Source organism: Gymnoscopelus braueri (genome assembly GCF_963280865.1).
Source record: "Gymnoscopelus braueri genome assembly, chromosome: 2".
In the NCBI taxonomy this organism is placed as follows: Eukaryota; Metazoa; Chordata; class Actinopteri; order Myctophiformes; family Myctophidae; genus Gymnoscopelus; species Gymnoscopelus braueri.
The window spans coordinates 5,770,887-5,793,503 of record NC_137604.1 but is presented as its reverse complement, the minus strand read 5'-3'; the positions used below and the strand labels follow the sequence as shown (position 1 = coordinate 5,793,503).

The following is a 22,617-nucleotide window of genomic DNA, read 5'->3' as shown; positions in this document are numbered from 1 at the left end:
TAGACAATGCTTTTAGCTCCACCAGACCTGTGTCAGACGCATCTTAACCCCCCAGAACCACCATGCTTTAAGAACCATGTGCTAGAAAAACAAAACATCTTGTTAAAATAAATAAGTGATCATGTTTATTAGGAGGAATGATCCACTTGAATGATTTCAAACTCATAAAAAATGTGCGGGATTGAAAAAATATTAAAATCCCATGATGATGTGATCATGTAGGAGGTAGTTTGAAAAAAAGGGAGGTTGTCACGGCACGTGTTGTGATGGTACATTTAAAGGTGCAGTAAGTGATGTTTTGTTTTGTTAATACATTCCCTGTCATTGATGGAGATCTCCGTCATTTAAAAAAAAGTTTTTAGAAAATTCCACAAGAGGGCGCTCTAACGCAACTTAGGAATGATCCTAGGACCCTTAAAGAAGGAATGGACAGATGTGACGTAATCCCAAAGAATGACACTCCCGTCCACACCTTCTTTATGAGTTTTAGAAAAACACTTTCTCTTTTTTTGGTGAAAACGGAACAAAAATGGGACAAAATGGCCGATCGCGGTTACATTTTTTTTTTCTCTGGTGGATAGATCAGACCCTCCCCCAGCTTTGTGTACATCTAAAATTTAACTCACATTTTTGTTAAAATGTGTGTTAAATAGCTCTGTATTGTGATAGTAATCATTACTATAGCATGTTTCTTCGGTAACAGGGGTTCTCTCTCCGTCTCTCTCCTTCTCCCAGCTTGAGTGAACAGAGAATATACATTTCTGAGATACAAATTTTTGATCAAATCAGGAGAGAGAACTCATTATGATAAACAAGTGGAATTGGAAGTGATGACAAATTTTGTGCCAGGTACCCCATACAAGATTTGTTCTGTTAAAATGTTTCAAAAATATTCAAAATATTTCACTTTTTTCTAAATATCGTTTGAAAATAGCAGATCTACAACCTCACAACGTGTCCCGATGCAACACGTTGTGAGCTTGTAGATGTGCTATTTTCACTTCTTTTGGGCTTGTTTTCGTAGACCTGGCCACTTGTTTCCCTTGCAAAAACACTGTGATGCAGCCTTACACAGGACATAAAGCATAGACATATAAAGGTAGACGCCTCCTCTGGCTCTGAAGCGTCTGTATGGTGGGCGCGCTTCCGCTTCCCAAGCTTCCTTGGGGGTCAGCTGGAAATTTCCGCGTGCGTCACAGAAGGGGGCGTTCAGTAGGCCAATGAGAGGCAGGTGGGGGGCGGGACAACTAGATTCTGACAAGTCCTGGAAAAGACGTGCTGTGATTGGCCAGTGCCCGTTCCCCCCATATCCGGGGGGAACGGGCACTGGCCAATCACAGCGCGTATGGCGGCCACCATACGAAACAGGTCGCTCCAACGAACTGCAGAGGCCAATGAGGTATCTAGGTTTCTATATATATGACATAAAGCACACAGAATACAGATGAGAATGGCTGGTGGCAGTGGTGGCTAATGGCGCTAGGCTAACGGCAGCTAAACACACCTAAATAAATGAGCATGGTTTTGAATGTCGTCTTGTGGAAAATAAACTTTCTACAGTAAGTAAGGAACAGAGGGAGTGCATCAGTGAGTCTTTTATTCAGAAGAGAGAGTAGCTCAAATCTATGCTACATGCTGAATGGAACGGTACGGAAGAGCTCTGCTGCCATGCCCCAAAAACGACAACAAAGCCTATCACAATATACCATGGAATGTTATAGTGTCATAAAAATAGATGACAATATATTTTACATTGTTACGCAATGCATTTTTATCTTGTTTTAACGTGGGACGTTTGATGTTTTAACCTAATATGATTGATTGATTGATTGATACACTTATTTATATATTTTTTCCTGGCATTGCAGCAATATGCTTCGATAAGAATGTAACTCTGCGATCTGTATTATTAACTCATTGAGTGGCATTAACGTGTTTCACGTGTTTTTAACGCTATGGCGCAACGTGAAAAAGAACTGAAAAAGGCTGTATCTCGCTTCCTAAGCACTTTTTTTTACTTGGCAAAAAACTCTGGAACTGGGACAACATCATTCTGAAATAATTCTGGCAATTCTGGCACTCAATGAGTTAAGATGTAACTTGCTGTGACCACCAGTCACCACACAGTGTCTCCAAGAGCACCGAAATAGACCATCGTCAGGATCAAACAGCATTATGACGACATAAATCAACTGTAATGGCAGAACCTTAAAGATAAAGATCATCGTTAGTGTCATTCAAAGCAGGTGTTCAGTGCACTGTATGCATGTCCAGTACAAGCCATGTAGCAATGCATGATTGCATGGAACAGCATGATGAGAAAAAGACAAAAGACACCCACATTCCCGGACCTACGAGGCTGCGGTGGACTGGTACAGTGAAATATGAGTCTACACAGCAACATCCACGAGTACTGAACTTGTGGATCGTGGATTGAACTCTGTCACGACAGAGTTCAATTAAAACAGAATCTTGGCCCGGCACCTAGGCTCCGAAGTAGCCTGACAGCGGGTTGCGGGTTCGAGTCCCGATCGCGACTTTGCTTGCATGTCACTCCCCATCTCTCTCCCCATTTCCTGTCAGCCTACTATCCTGTCAATAAAGGCATGGAAGCCCAAAAAAATACAAATAATACAGAATCTTGACTGTGTAGGATGACATTGCAGCTAGCGTGACATCAGCCTCACCAACAACTTGGAGGTAGCAGGTCGATGTCCAACTGGAAAATAGACCAGGATTATCGCTGGATTTCATTTTTGATTTGCTCGATTCCCTAAATTACTTGACTTCTTCGCCACTCCGACACTGTCTGAGATGTTTGATGTTCTACTACAGTATATACTTTGTTGCTCGCTGGTTTTGCACAAAAAAAATTTATTTAAGCTCACAACACAACGCTGCAATGTATTTATGTGAGCTTATAGATCAGCTATCTTTGGACTGTGACATGGTGTGCAACCGAATATAAAGGCTCTTACACAACTGGAGCATGTATTCCGTGCAAATAATTCACATTAATTTAAACGGTTTGTGTCATCCACACAGTCAGTGATTTAAAAAAAAAACAAGGTTGATTTGTTTACCGTGAATAAAAGCATCAAACTGTATGAGGCATCACCACATTAATAGTTTAACGTGAAATATTCACACAAACATTTCCGGATCCTGGTGTGTGAGGACCTGAGATCAGTCATGTCGTCTCCCTAAAGGTTTTGAAGTCAACAAAAATATTCGCACTCTCAAGCCGTCCTATGGTGACGCCATGGGACCGGATGTGATCAAACGTCGAACTTCTCACCCTTACTCTAAGGGAGATAGGGTGAGAAAAGTCATTTTGGCCACTTGTATCCGCAACCTTATTCTTTGGGTCATGACCCTCACTTCACGTCATTTAATGTTGTCCTGATAACCAACCGGATCCCAACCCTATAGTCCCAATAGGAAAGCGACGTCGCGGGTATACCCCCCCGAAAAGTCAAACAGTGCCGTATGGTCACATCCGGTCCCATGCTGTCACCCGTTTGCCGCGAGTGAGAGTGAGAATGCGTTTACGTTTTTGAAGTCAACGGCATTCACGATGCCGTTAAACCTGCTGCAGTCAGGTGGCGGGCGGGGATGGGATATGGAAGCTGTTCTGCCATTGGCTCATGGGAATGCTGACATCACTACAGCAGTGAAATGATTGGCTCTTGATGTCTGTCTACTGAGAGGATGATTGGCTAGAGATAAAGAGCGAGAGAGAGAGGAAAGGGAGGGTGAGTGAGTGAGGGTAAAGGGAGTATATCCTGGTCCCCAGAGAGGTTAAATTACTTTTCTGCATTTTCCCAGCAGGTGGCTGCTCAGATGGGAGCACTTAAAGCCCAGTGACACTTTGGTAGAGGTTTGGGTTTGGTAGTTACCTTGCTATGATTTAACTCCAAATATTGGTTAGATATCGTCAATAGTTTCTCCGTTGATTAGTAATTTATATTTCAAATTAGTCTTCACATAGACTTAACATTGTACAGTGAATCAGCTCTCAAAGTCACTCTTTTAGCACATAAAATAACACATACACAGCTACCAGTATATAGTATAACAAGAGCAAAAGTGTTGCACACTCTGGCTCCATATGAAGTTTTTATTTATTTTGTATTGACCTTTTGGCCTGCTGGCCTTCATCATCAAATTAACACATTTTACAAACAACAAAATGTGTCAACGATGAAGTGTGGTCTCATCAAAAGGACAAACTTCAAGCAAACCAGAGCAAGGACTTACTTAAAAAGTGTCCACGGCCCTGAGGAAGACATGGATTGGCATCTTTGGCATTTAAAAAAATAATTGTATATGTAGCCCTGTCTTCTAATTCAGTGCTTCTCAAACTTTTGTTTTTGGCCGCGGACCCCCATGTCAAAATATTTTGTTCCAGGGACCCCCGAAAGCAAACATTTGAGTTAAATGTTATATTATAAAAAATATTACATTCAAAAATTTGCAAAAAAATATCTTGATTTTTCAAAAATAGCAGATCTACAAGCGCATAGCACGGCACCGAGTGCCGCGCTATGCGCTTGTATATCTGCTATTTTTGAATAGCCAAACTATAAAAGGTTAAATTGGCGAGCCACCTCATCACCACCTGGACTGGAGTCTTCACCCGTTGAACTCTTTAAGAAGCACTCGGCTTGCCTTTGTTCTTTGAACAAAATGTGTTAATTCTGATGAAGGCCAGCAGGCCAGTGTGCCAATTAAAAAGAACGTTGTACCGAGCCAGAGTGTGCAACACTTTTTTCTTCTTTTTAAAGTTTGTTTCCAGTAGCCAGCACCTCACCACCACGGCCATTGGTGTGCGTTCCCTTTCCTACTAGTATACAGTCCACTGTCCGACGACCCACCCACCCGCTAGGCCACGGGTTCACAAACTTTCTAGCTCGAGACCCAAAAGAGAAATTCTCCACAGGACCCAAGCTAGTGAATATAGCAGATCTACAAGCTCACAACTTGTCGCGATGCAATGTGAGCTTGTAGATCAGCTATTTTCACTACTTTTTTAAAACATTTATTTTCAAATTTATGGAATTTATTGTATGTATTGTTTTTAATTCATGAAAAAAAATAAGGGGATATTTTACCGCAACCCATACAAATGTGCCCGCGACCCACAACTGTTTGGGAAACAGTACTCTAGGCAATTTCTATATAGGATATATTGAGAGCAACTATTGAACATATTTGGAGTTCCATCATAGCAAGGTAACTACAGCACACAACCCACACCTCTACCAAAGGGTCATTATGCGTTGCAATTCCCAAGACGGCCACTGTATACCCACTCAGCTACGACCGCCCTGGGGAGAAGGAGAGAGAGAGAGAGAGAAAAGGAGGGTGGAGGCAGGGGCCAGGGGTCAAGAGGAGAGCAGGGCACAGGAAGTGACAGGAGAGGAAGACGGAGGAGGAGGAGGAGGAGGAGGAGGAGGAGGAGGAGGAGGAGGAGGAGGACGACGACGGACCAAAGGACAGAGATAGAGGAAGAGGTGTTGGTTAGCCATGGGATGGGTGAGGAGAGGTGAGGTGGAGCGGGGGAGGGGGGGAGAGCTTTGGGGGGGAGGGGGGGAGGGTGAGACAGATAGCGTCACAGCCATCCATACAGAGACACTGGCCAGGTTACATGGCCAATGTGTGTCGCTAACGTGACTGTGTGTGTCCCTAACGTGTGTGTGTGTGTGTGTGTGTGCGTGCATGTGCGTGCATGTGCGTGTGTGTGTGTGTTTGTGTGTAAATAAAGCAATTTGTTATTTTGTTTTTATTAAAGTATTTCACCCCTCACTGCGTGAAGCCTTGAATAACATAATTTGTGTTGTTGTCGCATTCCTTTTACGGTCAATGAACAATCCAAAAAAACTAAGCAGACTTGAATATTTGAAGTTAAGAGGCGGGCCAAGAATAAAAACAGCAAAACTATATATATATATATTAAAAAATCTGCGAATCTCTAACACAGCCATCAGAGTATAATCCAAGTGTACCTCATTACTTCAAAACACAGCTTTTCCGCTGACAATTTCACTTTGTAATTCACCTGAGGTGCAAACCGTGTCACGCACGAGCGAGCAACGCTCCTGGGCGAGCCCGCGGGGTTCAACAGGAGCGCCGCGTACACACGGGCACGCAGCCAGGCGTGTGTATGTGTCATTCGTGCATGAGACAATTTAGCCTGGAAGTGAATTAAAAACAAAAGCCAAAAACATTTCAGCTTAAAGCAATGTTTTAGAAGTAGGTACGTCTAGACACTGTGAGTGTTGTTTTGGAGTTTATAAACACATTGCATTATGTAGTTTTGCAGTTGTTCATCTTGGCCGCCTATTTATTTAAATTAATTTGTTTTTGGATTTTTTATTTGCCCTAATGGAATGCGACAACAACAAAACAGCAGCCTCTTGTCTTTAGTAAAAAAGACGGTTTTATGGAGTTGAAAGACAACTCTACTTAGTGGGAACACTCTGAGCCCCCCACCTCGCGTCTAAAATACACTTTTTGGCCAGAAAAGAAAATATTTCACCGGAAGGAAAACATGTTTTTGGTTAAATGGAAACTTTTTATTGACCGGTGAAATATTTTCTTTTCTGGACAAAAAGTGTATTTTAGACGTGAAGTGGGGGGCTCAGAGTGTTCCCACTTAGTAGAGTACAGTGTCATAAAACTATGTCGAAAAATGTTCATCGACAACTTTTTTCACTGACGAAAATGAAATAAAAACAAAATAAAAACTAAGCTACGGTGACTAAAACTAAGACTAAATATATTGACAATTTCGTAACAAATAAAAACCAGACCAAAATATTTGTGAGGGACGAGTGAAGAAGAGATGCAGTAGAACTAAAAGAGTTTGGTTGCTCTCGGGTGTTGCGCTCTGAAAATAGCAGATCTACAAGCTGACAAGGCGTCGCGCTGCGACGCGTTGTGAGCTTGTAGTGTAAAATCAGCGTAAAAGTGTAAAATCAGCCATTACAACGCCATCACGGCACCGCCAAAATACCTTTTAGTCTATTATATTAGACTATAATCTTATCATATTTAGTCGACTAAAACTAGACAAAAACTAAAACATTTTGGATGACTAAAATATGACTTTCAAAAGACTACAGTATGACTAAAACTAAATCAAAATGTGCTGTCAAAATCAACACTGCAAGCTTTCAACTCCATAAAACCGTCTTTGTTTCGGTGAGTAGCTAAAGTCTATTTTGTATTTTTACTAGAGGCTGCACTAGCGGTAATATCAGTGTTAAAAAAATACATAAAAAGGACAGGTCTCCGTATGTATGGCTGGGAGGTGTGGGAGCGTTTTGCTTTAGCCAGGGAATCATCATCTCTCATCCTACCGCTGTTAGATCTTGACGCTCTCGATGCCGTAAACGTTGTAGCCCTCTTTATAGGTGGCGTAGTTTGGCTGGTGGCCGGGAGACTGCAGGTTGTAGTTGGGGGGGTGTTGCGGGGAGGAGAGTGTGTGTGTGTAGTTCCCTGTGTGCTGGGGGGAGGACAGGGTGTTCGCTGCCACCTTCACAACGGAAATACATCATTATACACATTGATAGTACCGGACATAAGGAACAATGGGCTCTATGCGCAGCGGCCATTTTGGAAATAAATATGGGCCTCTTCCTTATACTTCCTTTACAGGTGTTACCAATGTTATTAATTAAGGCTCTGGACCACACTTTGAGACCCACTGGTATAGCAGAGTGTTTCCAGTGAGCCAACACATATCAGCACCCTGACTCTGTTTGACCTGAATGGAACAGAGCCTTCATTAGTACAATATTGGTAACACCTGTGAAGGAAGTATAAGGAAGAGGCCAATATGGCTGCTGTACATAGAGTCCATACTCAGTGTTCATTAAAGGGGGGTGTACGTTTTCTGTTTGTTTGTTAAGAAGTTAAAGCTCTATATCGTGATAGTAATCATTGCTATGGAGTGTTTGTTTCCGTAACGCCCTTCAGTAAACAGGAAATACTGTACGTACATTTTCAGCTGGGATACCAATTTTACCCAATGAGGAGAGAGAACCCTGCAGAGATCTTTTATAAGCAGTTCCAATTTTGACTGTTTTTCAGTTTTTTTTTGTTTGTTTTGTTTTCTTGCAATTTGACTCATTTTTTTCTTTTATTTTTCTGTTAACTAAAGGGCCGGAAATAGCAATGATCATTATCAGAAAAAAAGCGCTAATTAACACTTATTTTAACAAAATAAAACAAAACAAATCATTACACTCCCTTTAACATCAGTACAAATGGATAAATGAACACTGATGATGCCATTGTATCATTAGTTGTAGTAGTAGTAGTAGTAGTAGCAGCAGTAGTAGTAGTAGTGTAGATTTGCATACCAATGCGTGATGATTTCTTTGTACACTGCAAAATGCTGAGTTTTTAATTTAACTGGAGTGCAATAATCCACCCATAGTTAAATTAAACTTTACAACATGATATCGTCAAATAATGAATGCATATTCATTACAAACCAGAAACACATGGGCACATGTCAAAAATACATCACCTGTAATCTATCAAGAATACGTGGAAATGAATCAAATAATATTACAGTCAACTAATATCTAATCACATATTTGAATACATTAAAATATAACACACAAATGGCTCACAACCCTCAAACTAATTATGTTTGTTATTGATATTGAATTATACTACAGTCTGCGATTTGTAGGCAGGCTTGTACTTTTGAGCTTTTTGGATACATTGTTGAGTTTACAGCTTCAGTTTATGGTTGGTAACCATTGTTGTAGCATGCTTACACTCTTCTCTTTCTTTTCTTTTTTGTTTGTTTTATTTTTGGAATACAGTTCTGATATTATTCATATTTCTTTCTCCAAAAGTCTGACACCACTGACATAGAAATGCTTCCATAAAACACAGCTAGCGTATCGGAGCTCTCCGCCTATTGATTCATCTAAATGGGGGAAATCTAAACTCATAGAATGGGCTTGGACAGCAGTAACAAACCTATGCATTGAAAACCGATTCCCATATGAAGGATCACCTTAAAGTACTCGCTTTGTTGCAATGCAGTTATTTTTTTCAAGCCTCCAAATTGTTTCCGCCCATTCATCGAATGTATCAGTAGGCGGACATGTCTGATCGTCATGGTTACGAGGGACTACTGATGCCCTACAATGATTTGAATTGTAGGGCAATTGAAAAGTCGCCGTCAAGCCTGACGTATACTTCATTGTGCTGAAAATAGCAGACCTATAAGCTCACAGCGCGTTGCATCCCCAGTGTGTTGTGAGCTTGTAGATGAGCTATTTCCAGTGTGCGATACAGTCGTACCGACAGAGCATAAATTAGGCATTATCCTTTCCGAAGCCTTTAAAGTGCCAGTTCATAACTTTATTTTTTAGAGTTCATGCGGGCTCACGCTTAGTAATAATCAGCCCTGAGTTGATTTTCATTGATGAAGCGGTCATTCACGACGTGTGCTAACCAACAATAACCTTTTGTGTTCCACACACCAATTATTGGCAAGGGATTGAACAATGGGCAGACAAACAACCTGCTCTTCCATTGTGTCCGGGTATAGCTCGGTCATTAGAGCAGGGGTCTTCAACATGGGGTCTGGGACCCCTAGGGGGTCCTCAGAGTTACTATAGGTGGTCCGCAAAATCTTTGTGTGATATGATTATTTTACATTAACCACTTGAACCCTAGCATCTCTACTCTGAGGAGAACTTTAGCCAAGAATAGCAGATCTACAAGCTCACAACGCCTCGCGCTGCGAGGCGTTGTGAGCTTGTAGATCGGCTATTTTTGGCTAAAGTGGTATAGGTGTAGAGGGGGAAAAAAGCAGAACAAGTAAAAAAAAAAGGTTAATCTGAAACACCATTTTATACAATATAGAGGGGGTCCCTGCTTCATCTCTCTCACAGCTAGGGGGTTCCTTGGCCTAAAAAACGTTGAAGACCCCTGCATTAGAGAGTTCGCCGTTGAATCGCACGGTTCTGGGTTTGATACCGGGCACTAGAGCACTGCATCGGAATTGGGATCCCAAGGGACCCAACGTAAATCTCATGGAAGCTGGCGGTTTCTAAGTTGCTGAGGCTCTCTATTGTTACTGACGAAATGTGATTTCGAGGGCTCTACCGGGATCCACCAACCCAGCGTATGAGTAGCATGACTTGGATAGCTAAGTGGTGCAGTAAGAACCATCTCCCAGGGACGTATATAGCACATTGGAAAAGGAGATAAGCCCAATTCCAATACTCTACCTTCTATCCTCACGTCCTCCACTCACGCCTTTAGTCCTGCCTTTGAACGAGGAGGCGAGGATTAGGTGCGAGGACAGAGGAATCGATCATTCCAATGCTCACATTTCTGCCTCCTCGCCACCTCTTAACTCCAGATGCCATGCTTTATTGGACGCTGCATTTCTCTCTAATAATTTGCCTAGTAATTGAGCTGTTTGACATGCATTCTCCCACACACCCGTGCATGCACAACAAACTACCGGATTATGTAAATAATCACACACACACACTCACCCACTGCATTGTTTTTCAGTGGTGTAAAGTAACTAAGTATATTTACTCAAGTACTGTACTTAAGTACGATGTTGAGGTACTTTTACTTTACTGGAGTATTTCCAATTTTCAGTACTTTTACTTCTCCTCCACTACATCTCAGAGGCAAAAGTTGTACTTTTACTCCACTACAATTATTTGAAAACTTTAGTTACTAGTTACTTTGCAGATACAAATCATTACATTATAAAACATACATTAACCACTTTAGGTCTATTTTATACATAGGCTATTTGAAAATAGCTGATCTACAATCTCTCAACGCGTCACATCGCTTTTAATACTAGTCATTAAGCTACAATAGACTGAAGTAATTAAAGCGGGTCATGTTTGCATGTTTGGAATTGTAACAGCTGAGATCAATGATATATCAGTATTTCGATATTAACCTGCGGGACGCATTAAGTGAAGGTGGGGGCCGCATGTGGCCCCCGGGCCGGTATAGATGATCAAACATTGCGTTGGCTATTATTCATCCCTTTGAAGTCCTCGACACGGCACGGCTTTTAGATCCCATCTACCAGACAGCGTAGCCCGAGGGGGCGGTTCGCTGCAGTATCCAATAGCAAAACACTTCCGCTGAGGAGCCAAGAAACTGGCTGAAGTCTACAGTTGAAGTACACTCGTCCTAGCTCCAAGCGGCTTGGGAAGCAGCCTCTCTACTCGCAGTTTGCTCCTCCAAAATATAAATAACATTTGGGACGCTTCACGATTTCTGGGTCACAAAGGAGGACGGAGTGCGGAGGATGATGGTAGGCACAAATTAAGGTATTGTAATTTGGCTATAGACACCGTCGTTGCTGAGCTGATACCGCCAATAAGCAACTTCGGCCGATAACCTACATCGCCAGCAGTGTTTAATGCTAAACGCTAAAGCTAGGATGAACATAGAAGCAGACTTCAGAAGGCGGATGGGGGGGGGTGTTGAAGACGGACCCTGCAGCGCCGTCAGTGTTTCTACAGGACGTGATGGCGCACGGGGGCCTTTGAAATGTTTTCAAAAACGCTTAAAGTTGGTAACTGGCACTTTAACCACTTAAACCCTATATATATATATATATATATATATATATACATCGTTGTATGACAAATAGCAAAGATAGGCTTTGTATAAACTCACAACGCATCGCATAGTGACACGTTGTGGGCTTGTGAAAATTGCTTGCGGTTTTGAACTTTTTACTTGAACGTCATGCCGGACAGGTTTAAAGTCGTCATGAAGTTGATCTAAAATGGCTCTTGTTCCATTACTTTCCTTTAAGATGGATTACCTTACCTATGTGGACTGCTTTGACCTGGTCTCACCTGCACAAGAGATTATTTTTTTACAATGGCCTTATGCTCTATTTACTGCTGCTGTGTTATTAGCATAGCTCTATCGTTATCTATATATATATGTTCACGTACATACCTGTGCAAATGATGGAGCTTGTTCGGGCTTGTCAAAACAAATAAAAAATAAATAAATACAAATGCAAATAAATTCACCCAGTTCCTTAAACCAGTGGTTCTCAAACGTTTTCATGTCAAGGACCCCCAAATTAATATGTGTGTTTGGCTGTGGACCCCCATCTGAACAGATTGTGTGTCACGGACCCCCGTACAATATTTGTGTTGTTTAACCCATTAAGACCTGAGGCGATTCTTAAAAATGTTTTCTAAATCCTAACAGTTTTTTGAAAAAAAAAAATCTTTTTCACGATTTTTCAAAAATAGCAGATTTGCAAGCTCATAGCGCGGCACCGAGTGCCGCGCTATGAGCTTGTAAATCTGCTATTTTTGAATAGCCAAAGAAATCTAAAGTGACACAGATGCGTTCCAGGTCTTAATGGGTTAAGTGTTTCATAAATATTCCCCCTTTCTTTTATTTACATTTCATCAAGCTCACAACGCGTCACATCGAGACGGATTCTGAGCTTGTAGATCAGCTTTAAAGAGGTTCAAACCAATTTGGATGCAATATTAACCCATTTAGCCCTGAGGCCGATTCTAAAAACACCTTCTAAATCCTGACCTGAAGTTTTCTGAAAAAACTCAAATATGTATAAAAAAATGACAACACATGTATGTTGCTATATACTGTACATAGGGTTAGTCCTGAAAGGTATAGTTACAAATAGGGGGGTTCCCGCCCCAAAATGGGTTAACATATTTTAGCTGGGGACCCCCTGGAAGCCCCCCCTGAAAACCCCTGGCGGTCCCCCCCCCCGAACCCCACTTTTGAGAACAACTGCTTTACACCCTATATCAATGTGGGGGTTCATGACATGAACATGTTTGAAAAACCACTGATTTAGAGGTTTATATACTGTATAAGTTGTATTCTTTTAGCGTGACCAGGACCTGAGCAACACATTGCGTTCTGTGCTAGGTCGACTCGACAATAAAAATGACAATAAAACGACAACAAAATGACAAATAAAACAACATTAACGTGACGATAAAAACTCCCTTGAAACCATGGTAAACCTACCTTCATTTTCTTGGCCTCGGCGCGGCTCTTGTAGCAGAACTCCACCAGAGCCACCATCATGGCCAGGCCCAGCCCGCCTACCAGGATGTAGAACACCCCAGCCACGTTGCTGAGGGACAGAGCGCTGGTCTTCTCCTGGGTGGGGTGTGTGTGTGTACACACGTACACACACACACACACACACACACACACACACACACACACACACACACACACACACACACGCACACGCACACACAAGCATGCACACACACACACACACACACACACACATGCACATACACACACACACGCACACGCACACATGCGCGCACACGCACAAACCCAGCCATCCGGAGAGAGACGTGTCAGAAAGGTGTTGAGGTCAGTGGATTTGCAAACAGTGCTGGGTATCTTTGCCTAAAGCTACACACACACACAAATACAGTATTCTGTATAGTTATAGTTTATAGTGGGCATAACCTCAACCAGCCTCTCGTGTATACATAACTATAGCAGCTTTTCCACTGTGTTCACGAGTGTATGTGAAGACAACACGGACACGCACCTAAACACAAAGTGACACAGAACACACACACACAGCTAGCTAAAATGTGTAGCGCTACACGTCTCCATTGGGCTTGGCATCTACGTACTACTTTCTGCTAGATGCCAGAATCTTGAGTCCGATGCTGATCCTGACTTTGGCGAGTCCTAGATCACAGAATGACCAATTTTGACTGACATTTTGTCAAGACGTAAGAAAAAATGTATACATAGATTTGATTAACGTTTCTATTTAAGAACATTTTAACTAGAATAAATTTTGTTTAAACACAAAAATAGCTCTCAACTCTACGCATTGTGAGTTTGTAGATCGGCTGTTTTTAGAATCTACGGTCACGGAAAGGTTGACAGTCAATCAAAAAAGTCAAACAATGGCCGATAAATCGGTCAGGCTCAATTTTCTACATACGTTTATGTCTATGTGTAAATGTGTCTTTATTTAAATTAAATTAAATGCTATGCACCTCCATATGACTTGTGTGCTTGTGTGTGTGAGAGACATTTGAACATACAATATGGTCCAGATACACAGTGATATAATTATAAAGGCCAATATACATGCTCCTTCTGACGATGAAAAAAACTCCAAAACATCCGGTTCTGACAGGCTGTCCGAACTAGTTTGGAGATTCAGGACATCTGGGTGTGCATGAGTTCGGAGAAAAAAGTTCTGAGATCGTGCATCGATACGAATGATGTCTGAACTCATGTCTGAGGGTTTATTTAGTGCAAATATATTTCCATTATTTTAAACTTCCGTTTGTATCATGAGTACATCCACACAGAACGTATATATTAAGTAATGCTAAAGCGACATAATAATTTTTCGTAACCAGGTGGATTTTTCACCGGGAGTACAATCATGTGAAGTATATTTGTCACCTTCCCGGTGAGTAAGGACCTGTATCATCAGTGTTTGCAGGTGGGAGGCAAGTAAGGCACGTGGGGGAATTTTCATTCCACTGGTGACCCCTGTTGGTTGATCGGGGTGCCTTTTCAGTGGGCAGTGGATCCAGGGGCCAAAGAGTGAAATGTGTGCATGAAGTTCTTCCAGTGGAACTCTGTCAGATGGAAAGGAGTGGCTAGGGTTGGGTCTTTTTTTTTTCTATTGTGGATTAGAATGGGATCAATTTGCTTAGCAGTTGGTGGATGCGGTTTAGAGCGGAAAAGGAAATGGACACGTTTAGCCTATAGTTTTATCGTTAGAAAGGAATAGTCAAGCTTAACGTTAGGGTGAACCAATGCCAAAATAATAAACACCCAAACAAAGGGACCTCTTGATTATCACACTAATCGCTGCCTGGAAACCAAAACAGACTAAAATTCGCTAAGCCTGATTATCCGATGGCACCCTGGCCATTCACCCCGATTTAAAAGCTACAATCATTTGCAGTGGATTGCAGAAGGGAGAAAAACAATAGCAGAACCTCTAAGAAGCTAATCTTGTCTTAGAGCAAACACGGACACACTACAAGTAAATGTAGTCACCGATTTCTAACACACCCCGGCAATGACAGACGGGAGACGAAGAACAAAGATGAAATACAAATAATAACACAATAATGTGTCAAAGCGCCCTGCTGTTAATTTTAATAGCCTGGCCTACATGTTTAAAAAGTATTAAACATTGTGCATACAATCACCAAGTACAAACATAAAACCAGTTGCTCAGATATTTAACGTGGGACTGACTGCACTACTGTCAGGCTTATGTCCAAGGTAAACGAAGCATTGTGTAGCACAGCACAATGTCACAACCCATCGCCGACGGCTGTCACTCGCCCCGATGGACGAGGACATCGTCACATCGGTACAACCATAGAGATGGCTGGCAAGAGGAGGTTGATTCCCCAGGGTTAGCAGTGACAGGGAGCATTACCTGGGGAAGTGGCAATGAACTAGGACAGACACTATTGCAAATACACATGCTGATACATGTGTTGTTTGCACCTTCAAGACAATGGTCACCCAAGCGCCCCTACTAGGCGGCAGTGGCTCAGGGGTAGAGTGGCCGGTAGAGCAGCCGGATGGGCACCGTGAGGTTCCCAGTTCGATCCCCGGGCTCCCCCAGAGTTAGTGTCGAAGAGTCCTTGAGCAAGACACTGAACCCCTAATTGCTCCCGATGAGCAGGTTGGTGCCTTGCATGGTTTCCTCCGCCATCGGTGCGTGAATGAATGTGTGTACTGTATGAATGGGTGAATGTAATGCACAATCCTTGTAGCATTTGGATAAAAGCGCTATATAATTGCACCATTTACCATTTACTGTATGTGTGTCTCGAAGAGTCTGAAACAAATGGCCTCTTGCCTTGCGATCACACAGACTAACTTGTGTAATTAAAGACTAATCATACATATATGTGCATAATGACAGATGTAAAAACCACTGTCATCCTCATCCTTCCGAGTCCTAAGACACATATTTTACTTCACCTATCAAACTGGGCGAGACCTAGCTGGTCGAGTGTCTGAAACGGGAGTACTTGAATTTGGCGGAAGTACCGCCCCAAGGACGTTACGTTGAGGTTTTGCAGCTCTGTTTGCGTTCCCCGTGCATGAAACCTGTGTAGTGATTGGACAACAAAAAATGTATGCACTTCCGCGGGAAGTTCATACGACAGAAGACCCACAGCATTCGGTCGACATCAGGCTTTTCTCCTCGGAGATGAGAACCCGCTGGGAACAAGGCCAGAAACTAACAACGATTGTTGCGGACGGACAGACAGACAGACAGACAGACAGACAGACAGACAGACAGACAGACAGACAGACAGACAGACAGACAGACAGACAGACAGACAGACAGACAGACAGACAGACAGACAGACAGACAGACAGACAGACAGACACACACACAGACACACAGATACAAAGACAGACTCACAGACGGTGTGTTTCTGGTGTGGTTTAACATTACATTTGCTGGTTGAATTCCCACCTTATCTACATGAACATAATACAGACAGGGTTTGGCAGTGGTGTGCTTACTGTGTGCTGTGTTGGTAGTGGTGTGCTAACCGCTAACTGTGTGCTGTGTGCACTCAGATAGACAGACAGGCAGGCAGTGACTTGGTTTTGCAGTTTTTTTTTTGCCGGACGGACAGTCCTTCAGACTCTTCTTGTTCTAGCGTACTAACCGTGGTGCTTCATTCATACACCATCATATAAGACGGGGTCGCTCGCCCCCAAAAATAGCCGATGGTACCAAGGTTATTATAGTAAACTGAAACTAACGCAATAATGGGAACTAGAATGGAAAATGTGAGTTATCTGAAATAAAAAGATAAAACGAGGAAAAACTTTAAACCGTATGCTCTTTACAAAACTAAAACAAACTAAAATCATAGAGAAAATGTCTTTGTCTTTAGTCTTTGTCTATATTTACATAAGCTTAGTATTTTGATTAAGTCCTGCTGTCAAAAATGTCACAGTGTGTCGCATGCGGCTGCACCTTTATCGGCTATTTTACAATTTTTGACAGTTTGTCTAGATATTTACATGACATATTGAAAATAGTCAACTGCGAATAATTGTTTAAAGTTGTGTGTTTTTAGTTTACTGTACCATAAAACTGTGTTTACAGTACTGTACTGACAAATAGTATCCCATATTACAACACAAAGGTAAAACTGAGACTAAAATAAGTAAGTAAATGAATAAATGAATAAATAATAAAGTTAAACTAAGAAAATAGAAATACAAACTATATTAGCAAAACCTGCATTGAAAACAAATTAACAACTCTTTCACTGCCAGACTTATTTCTGACTGTGTGCACCCGCTGCCAGCCATTTTTAGATTTTCTTACCTTTTGAAATAGTCACATAATATTTATCTCCAGTATGATCGATCCCCTGATAGTTGGTTATCACGGGGGGCTTTCACTGTGCTTCCGCGATTGTCATCGCGACCCCCCCGTCCGCTCGTTATAGGCCGTTGAAAATAGAGGACGACTCGTCCAAAAATACATAGTAAAACACAGGAGGCGAGATACAGACGATTTCCCAAAGACGTTAAACAGGAAGTCAATGTGAGCAGTATAAATCTTGGGATCACGTGATCTCCTGTGATCTGTGTGCATCTGGGGATGAAATTGTCAATCATGTGATAGAGAAAAGCGCCATCTAGTGGAAAAAACAAAGCAGTCGTAAAAGTCGTCCTTGGCAGGCTGAGCCTTTGGAAAAAAAAGTCGTAGAACTCGTCCTTGGCAGTGAAAGAGTTAAAAGTAAACTGAAATTGATAACATGAAGTCAAAACAGTGGAAAATAAACTAGTTTGAAGTATATATATATATATATATATATATATATATATATATATATATATTTGTATGTATATTCAAACTAGTTCAAAACTACAGTAACCTTGGCGGTATGTATGATGGTGTATGAATCATGCGTTCAACTGTGTGTTGGACATAGAGACAGACAGGTGTGTTTTTACCTCCACACACATATAGAACTAACCTTACTGGTAGAGTCCTTGAATCCACACTCTCCTTTATCGTACCACCACTTGTTTTTCATCTTGTCTAGGATCCCTTGCTCATTCAGTTTCAATACGGCAAGGTTTACTGGCACTCTTCAATGGAATAACATAAATAACATCATTACCAATGTTATCTTATGTTATTAGTAGGGGTTACAGCGGCTCTCACAACTCTGGTCTGGGAACTAGCACAGGGCCCAGGGGGGGGGGAAGGGCCGGGGGCCAAAGCCATGAGAAATAGAATTAAGTCGGTCAACTTGTTTGCAAGACCATTCCTACATTTTGACATAACTTTCGAACCGCTTGTCATAGAGACTTGAGTCCGTGTGCTTCATAATGCGAAAATGAGTTCGCGTTAACTGTAGGTTTATTTTGTTTTTGTGCTACTGTCGCAATTCCTTTAATTAGGTTCATACAGTATACACTTATACGATATAAGGCACAGGGGAGGGTTGTATTACTGTGATATTTGGTCTATAAAGGGACAGAAAGGCCCCGTTGCTTAAGCCCTGAGACGTAGAGAGTGAGAGACGCTGCAGTGAAAAGCCTCTTTCTGCTTTTTTTGTTTTTTTGTTTTTTTCTGTGTCAGACTTGGCAGTAATACCTCTGGACCAGAGCCATGGATAGAGAGAGTTTGGTACCATGCTGTACAAACTCTTTGAATCGATGACTCTTCATTTTATGGACAGGATTAGGGGGGGAAGAGGGGGGGGGGGTCTGGGGGGAGGGGTATAGGGAAGGTTAGGGGGGAGAGGGGGGAGGGGGAGGGGGGAGGGCGATAAGCGCTGCTGCTGCCATCTGGTCTGAGGTCACCTGAACCTGACCTCTCTCTGTGAACCTCTGTCCCTGCCTTAACGACCTTGACCTCAACCAGGTGGGCTGCAGCGCATCGCGGGGAGGACAGCAGCACAGATCACAGTGCCGACTAGTGATGCGTTATTAACTGTTTATTAATTAACTAACTGGCTGTTAAAGCACCGTGACACGTTGGTAGAGGTTTGGGTTAATTGTATACTTAACGTGTCATTATGTGACTAGACTAACCGCTGAGATATATTGCTCCGTTGCTCCATTGAAACAGAAGCGTAGCCACGGGTGGGCATAGGTAGGCCTGGGCCCACCCATTTGGTTTTTCTGCCCACCCCAAAAAAAATTAGAACTCATATTCAGCCATTTTGATAACAGTGTATATATAGGTACCCGAAGTCCGTCACAAACCTGCAAAAAAAACATTAAAAAACGCTAATAACCGCACATTTTCGCACGCGCGGTCCGGGCACACATGCACGTGCGCTGCACGTGCATGTGTGCCCACCCGCGACTCCCTAGGCCCAGCCTCGGCTAGCGTTCTGGCTACGCCACTGCATTGAAACAGGCTCTATGCACAGCAGCCACATTGGAAAGAAATTGGGCCTCTTCCTTACTTCCTTCACAGGTGTTACCAATGATTATAATGAAGGCTCTGTTCCATTTAGTGTAGCACAGAGGTTCTCAAACCTTTTAATCTCAGGGACCCCCGTCATAACTCTGAGAGTGTACAAATGGAACCAAATGGACCCTTACGGGTCCATTTGGTTCCATTTGTACACTCTCAGAGTTACACACCCGCAAGGGGCCATTTGGAACCCCCTCAAGGAACCATGAGGGTCCCTGGTCCACACTAGGGATGGGCAATATTATCGATATCACGATATATCGCGATATTTTATTTCGCGATACTGTATCGCGATACTGTATACTGTATCGCGATTTTTTTTTTTCCAGATACAGGCTTTATGAAAGACATTCAAAGAACCTATCACAGATCTGCAGCCACTCAATATGTAGTGTATATATAAACAATATGTAGTTGTGATATATGTATATATCGCAATATATCGCAATATATCGCAATATATCACAATATGTCGCAATATATCGCAATATATCGCAATATATCACAATATCGTGATACGACCCAAGTATCGTGATGCGTATCGCAATATAATCGTATCGTGACCCAAGTATCGTGATACGTATCGTATCGTGAGATTGTTGCCAATACCCATCCCTACTAGGGATGGGCAATATTATCGATATCACGATATATCGCGATATTTTATTTCGCGATACTGTATCGCGATACTGTATACTGTATCGCGATTTTTTTTTTTCAGATACAGGCTTTATGAAAAACATTCAAAGAACCTATCACAGATCTGCAGCCACTCAATATGTAGTGTATATATAAACAATATGTAGTTGTGATATATGTATATATCGCAATATATCGCAATATATCGCAATATATCACAATATATCGCAATATATCGCAATATATCGCAATATATCACAATATCGTGATACGACCCAAGTATCGTGATGCGTATCGCAATATAATCGTATCGTGACCCAAGTATCGTGATACGTATCGTATCGTGAGATTGTTGCCAATACCCATCCCTAGTCCACACTCTGTTTGACCAGAATGGAACAAAGCCTTCGTTCGTATCATTGGTAACACCTGTGAAGGCAGTAAGAAGAGGCCCAATTTATTTCCAATATGGCCGCTGTGCATAGAGCCTGTTGATCATTAAAAAATTAATCACCTCATTGACTTACGTTGCATGGTGAAACAGCACCAAATCAATATTTTAGCAAATGAATGCACGCAAACAACACGATTCTGCCATTTTTTTTGGTATGTCAACATGTTGATTTTGCTATTAGTATTTATCTGGCTCTGTATCTTCAAATAGCAAAACCAACAGAAATTTGACATTTTGCTTTAAAAAAGTTTAGCAGAATCAGCTTTTTTGTGTTTGTTTATGTGCCAAAAGACTGACTTCGAGAGCTGTTTCGCTGTAACAGAAGTCAACGAGAAGAGGTGCTATATATATCTATATGTATTAATATCTAATCAACAGGACGATGGAGCAAGATTACTCACCAACTGGACTAGTTAACTCACGACGAGGTACACGACCCAAGCCTCTGCCACAGTGTTGTCGTGCGTAAAGAAAGACCATATAAACACGAACAGTTATGAAAACATATTCAGTTTATATGTCAGCTGTTTATCAGTGAGCACGTGTGTGTGCGTATATGCCTGTGTGTGCTTGCGTGCACGTGTGTGCATGTGCGTGCGTACGTACGTGTTTGAAAGGCACCGTGACTGTGCTGCTTCCTCATGGTTTCCCTGTCACCAAAAGTCACCTATGACACCTCACTGCACGTGTGCGTTTGTTTCAGCGTGTTTGTGTATGTGTGTGTGTGTGTGTGTGTGTGTGTGTGCGTGCGTGCGTGTGTGTGTATTAACCTTGCTCTCCCCTCCTCCGCTGCCGCACTCTCCCTTGTCATACCACCACTTGTTTTTCAGTTTGTCGAGGAGGCCCTGCTCGTTCAACTTTAAGACCGCCAGGTTCACCGCGTTTCTACATAAACACAGTGGCTGTTAGCGCTGCTGTTAGCTTGTTAGCGTTAGCTCATACCGGTTTCCCCCTTCGTGGTTAAAAAAAAAAGAAAAGAAAAAGGCAATCTGCTGGATAGTTTGGAGGCAGTACAGCATGTGTCAGCACACTGTTTCTCAACGTGGGGGTCCGCGGACCGCCACAGGGTCCAAGTGGATAATAATAGAATACACTCTGAGAGTGTACAAATGGAATACAGGCCGAGAATACACGCTGAGAGTGCACAGGTCCATTTGGTTCCATTTGTACACACTCTGAGTTAAATGAACACTGTTCATTTAACGACTCTGTTACTCTGAGAGTGTACACAAGGACCCAAATGCCATTTGGTTCCATTTGTACACTCTCAGAGTTACAGGGCCCGTAAAGGTTCCATTTGGACCCCTGGTGGTCCCCGGGCCCCATGTTGAGAACCAGTGTGCTAGCATAAGCTCTTATCAATGGGCAAAATAAACACAGAAGTGACACAGCTGATAAGACTCTTAGCGGAAAGCATAATAGTGTTAGCTTGTTAGCGTTAGCTCAAGCACAGTGTAGGCCTACTCCTGCTGTGGACCATAATAGCAGTTAGCATATAAGCCAATTGCTTAGCTAAGGGTCGCCATGTGTGTTCTAGAGGCACACATTCCAGCACAGCGGCTATTAACAGTTACCATAGTAGCGTTAGCTCTGGCAACCAAGGCCTGGTTCAGTGGCTTTTGTCTGCCACCACAAATAAATAAATAGACACAGTGGCCATTAGCTTGTTAGCATGAGCTCGGTTGTTCCCCCCTCACAGCCAATATGGGTGGCACCGAGTCGTTTGGCATGTTAGCATAGGCTAGTTCACATGCTAGATGGCGCTCAGGTTAGGTTATTAGCATTAGTTTGAAGGTGGTGCCCTTATGGCCCAGGTCAGCATGAAGGATGGTTAATTTTAGCATGCTAGCATTAGCTCTACTACTAACACTAATACTGTCACAGAGCCCTGGCTGGTAATATTAGAATGTTATCAATAGCTGCAGAAGCAACACAACCAATAGTAAGATAGCATTAGTTACACAGAATTAGCTCTACAGTGGGTTGCCATTAATTTTTCATTTTT

At 42.3% G+C, this 22,617-nt stretch overlaps 1 protein-coding gene across 3 annotated transcripts in view; it reads right to left on the bottom strand.

Moving 5' to 3' along the window:
* Positions 1–22,617, bottom strand: part of LOC308075956 (glutamate receptor 2-like) — a gene marked incomplete at its 3' end in the record, with an annotated part of 161,533 nt that overhangs the window by 3,954 nt on the left and 134,962 nt on the right. The window contains exons 17-19 of one of the 3 annotated variants that reach the window (XM_080416001.1): positions 21,383–21,497; positions 13,051–13,185; positions 7,370–7,540 (exon numbers count right to left, since the gene is read on the bottom strand). In XM_080416001.1, coding sequence (XP_080272127.1) covers positions 7,370–7,540; positions 13,051–13,185; positions 21,383–21,497 — 421 coding nt within the window. Of the gene's footprint in view, positions 1–7,369; positions 7,541–13,050; positions 13,186–18,062; positions 18,178–21,382; positions 21,498–22,617 lie in introns of those variants that run through there. The other 2 variants (XM_080416002.1, XM_080416003.1) reach the window with 2 other exon arrangements.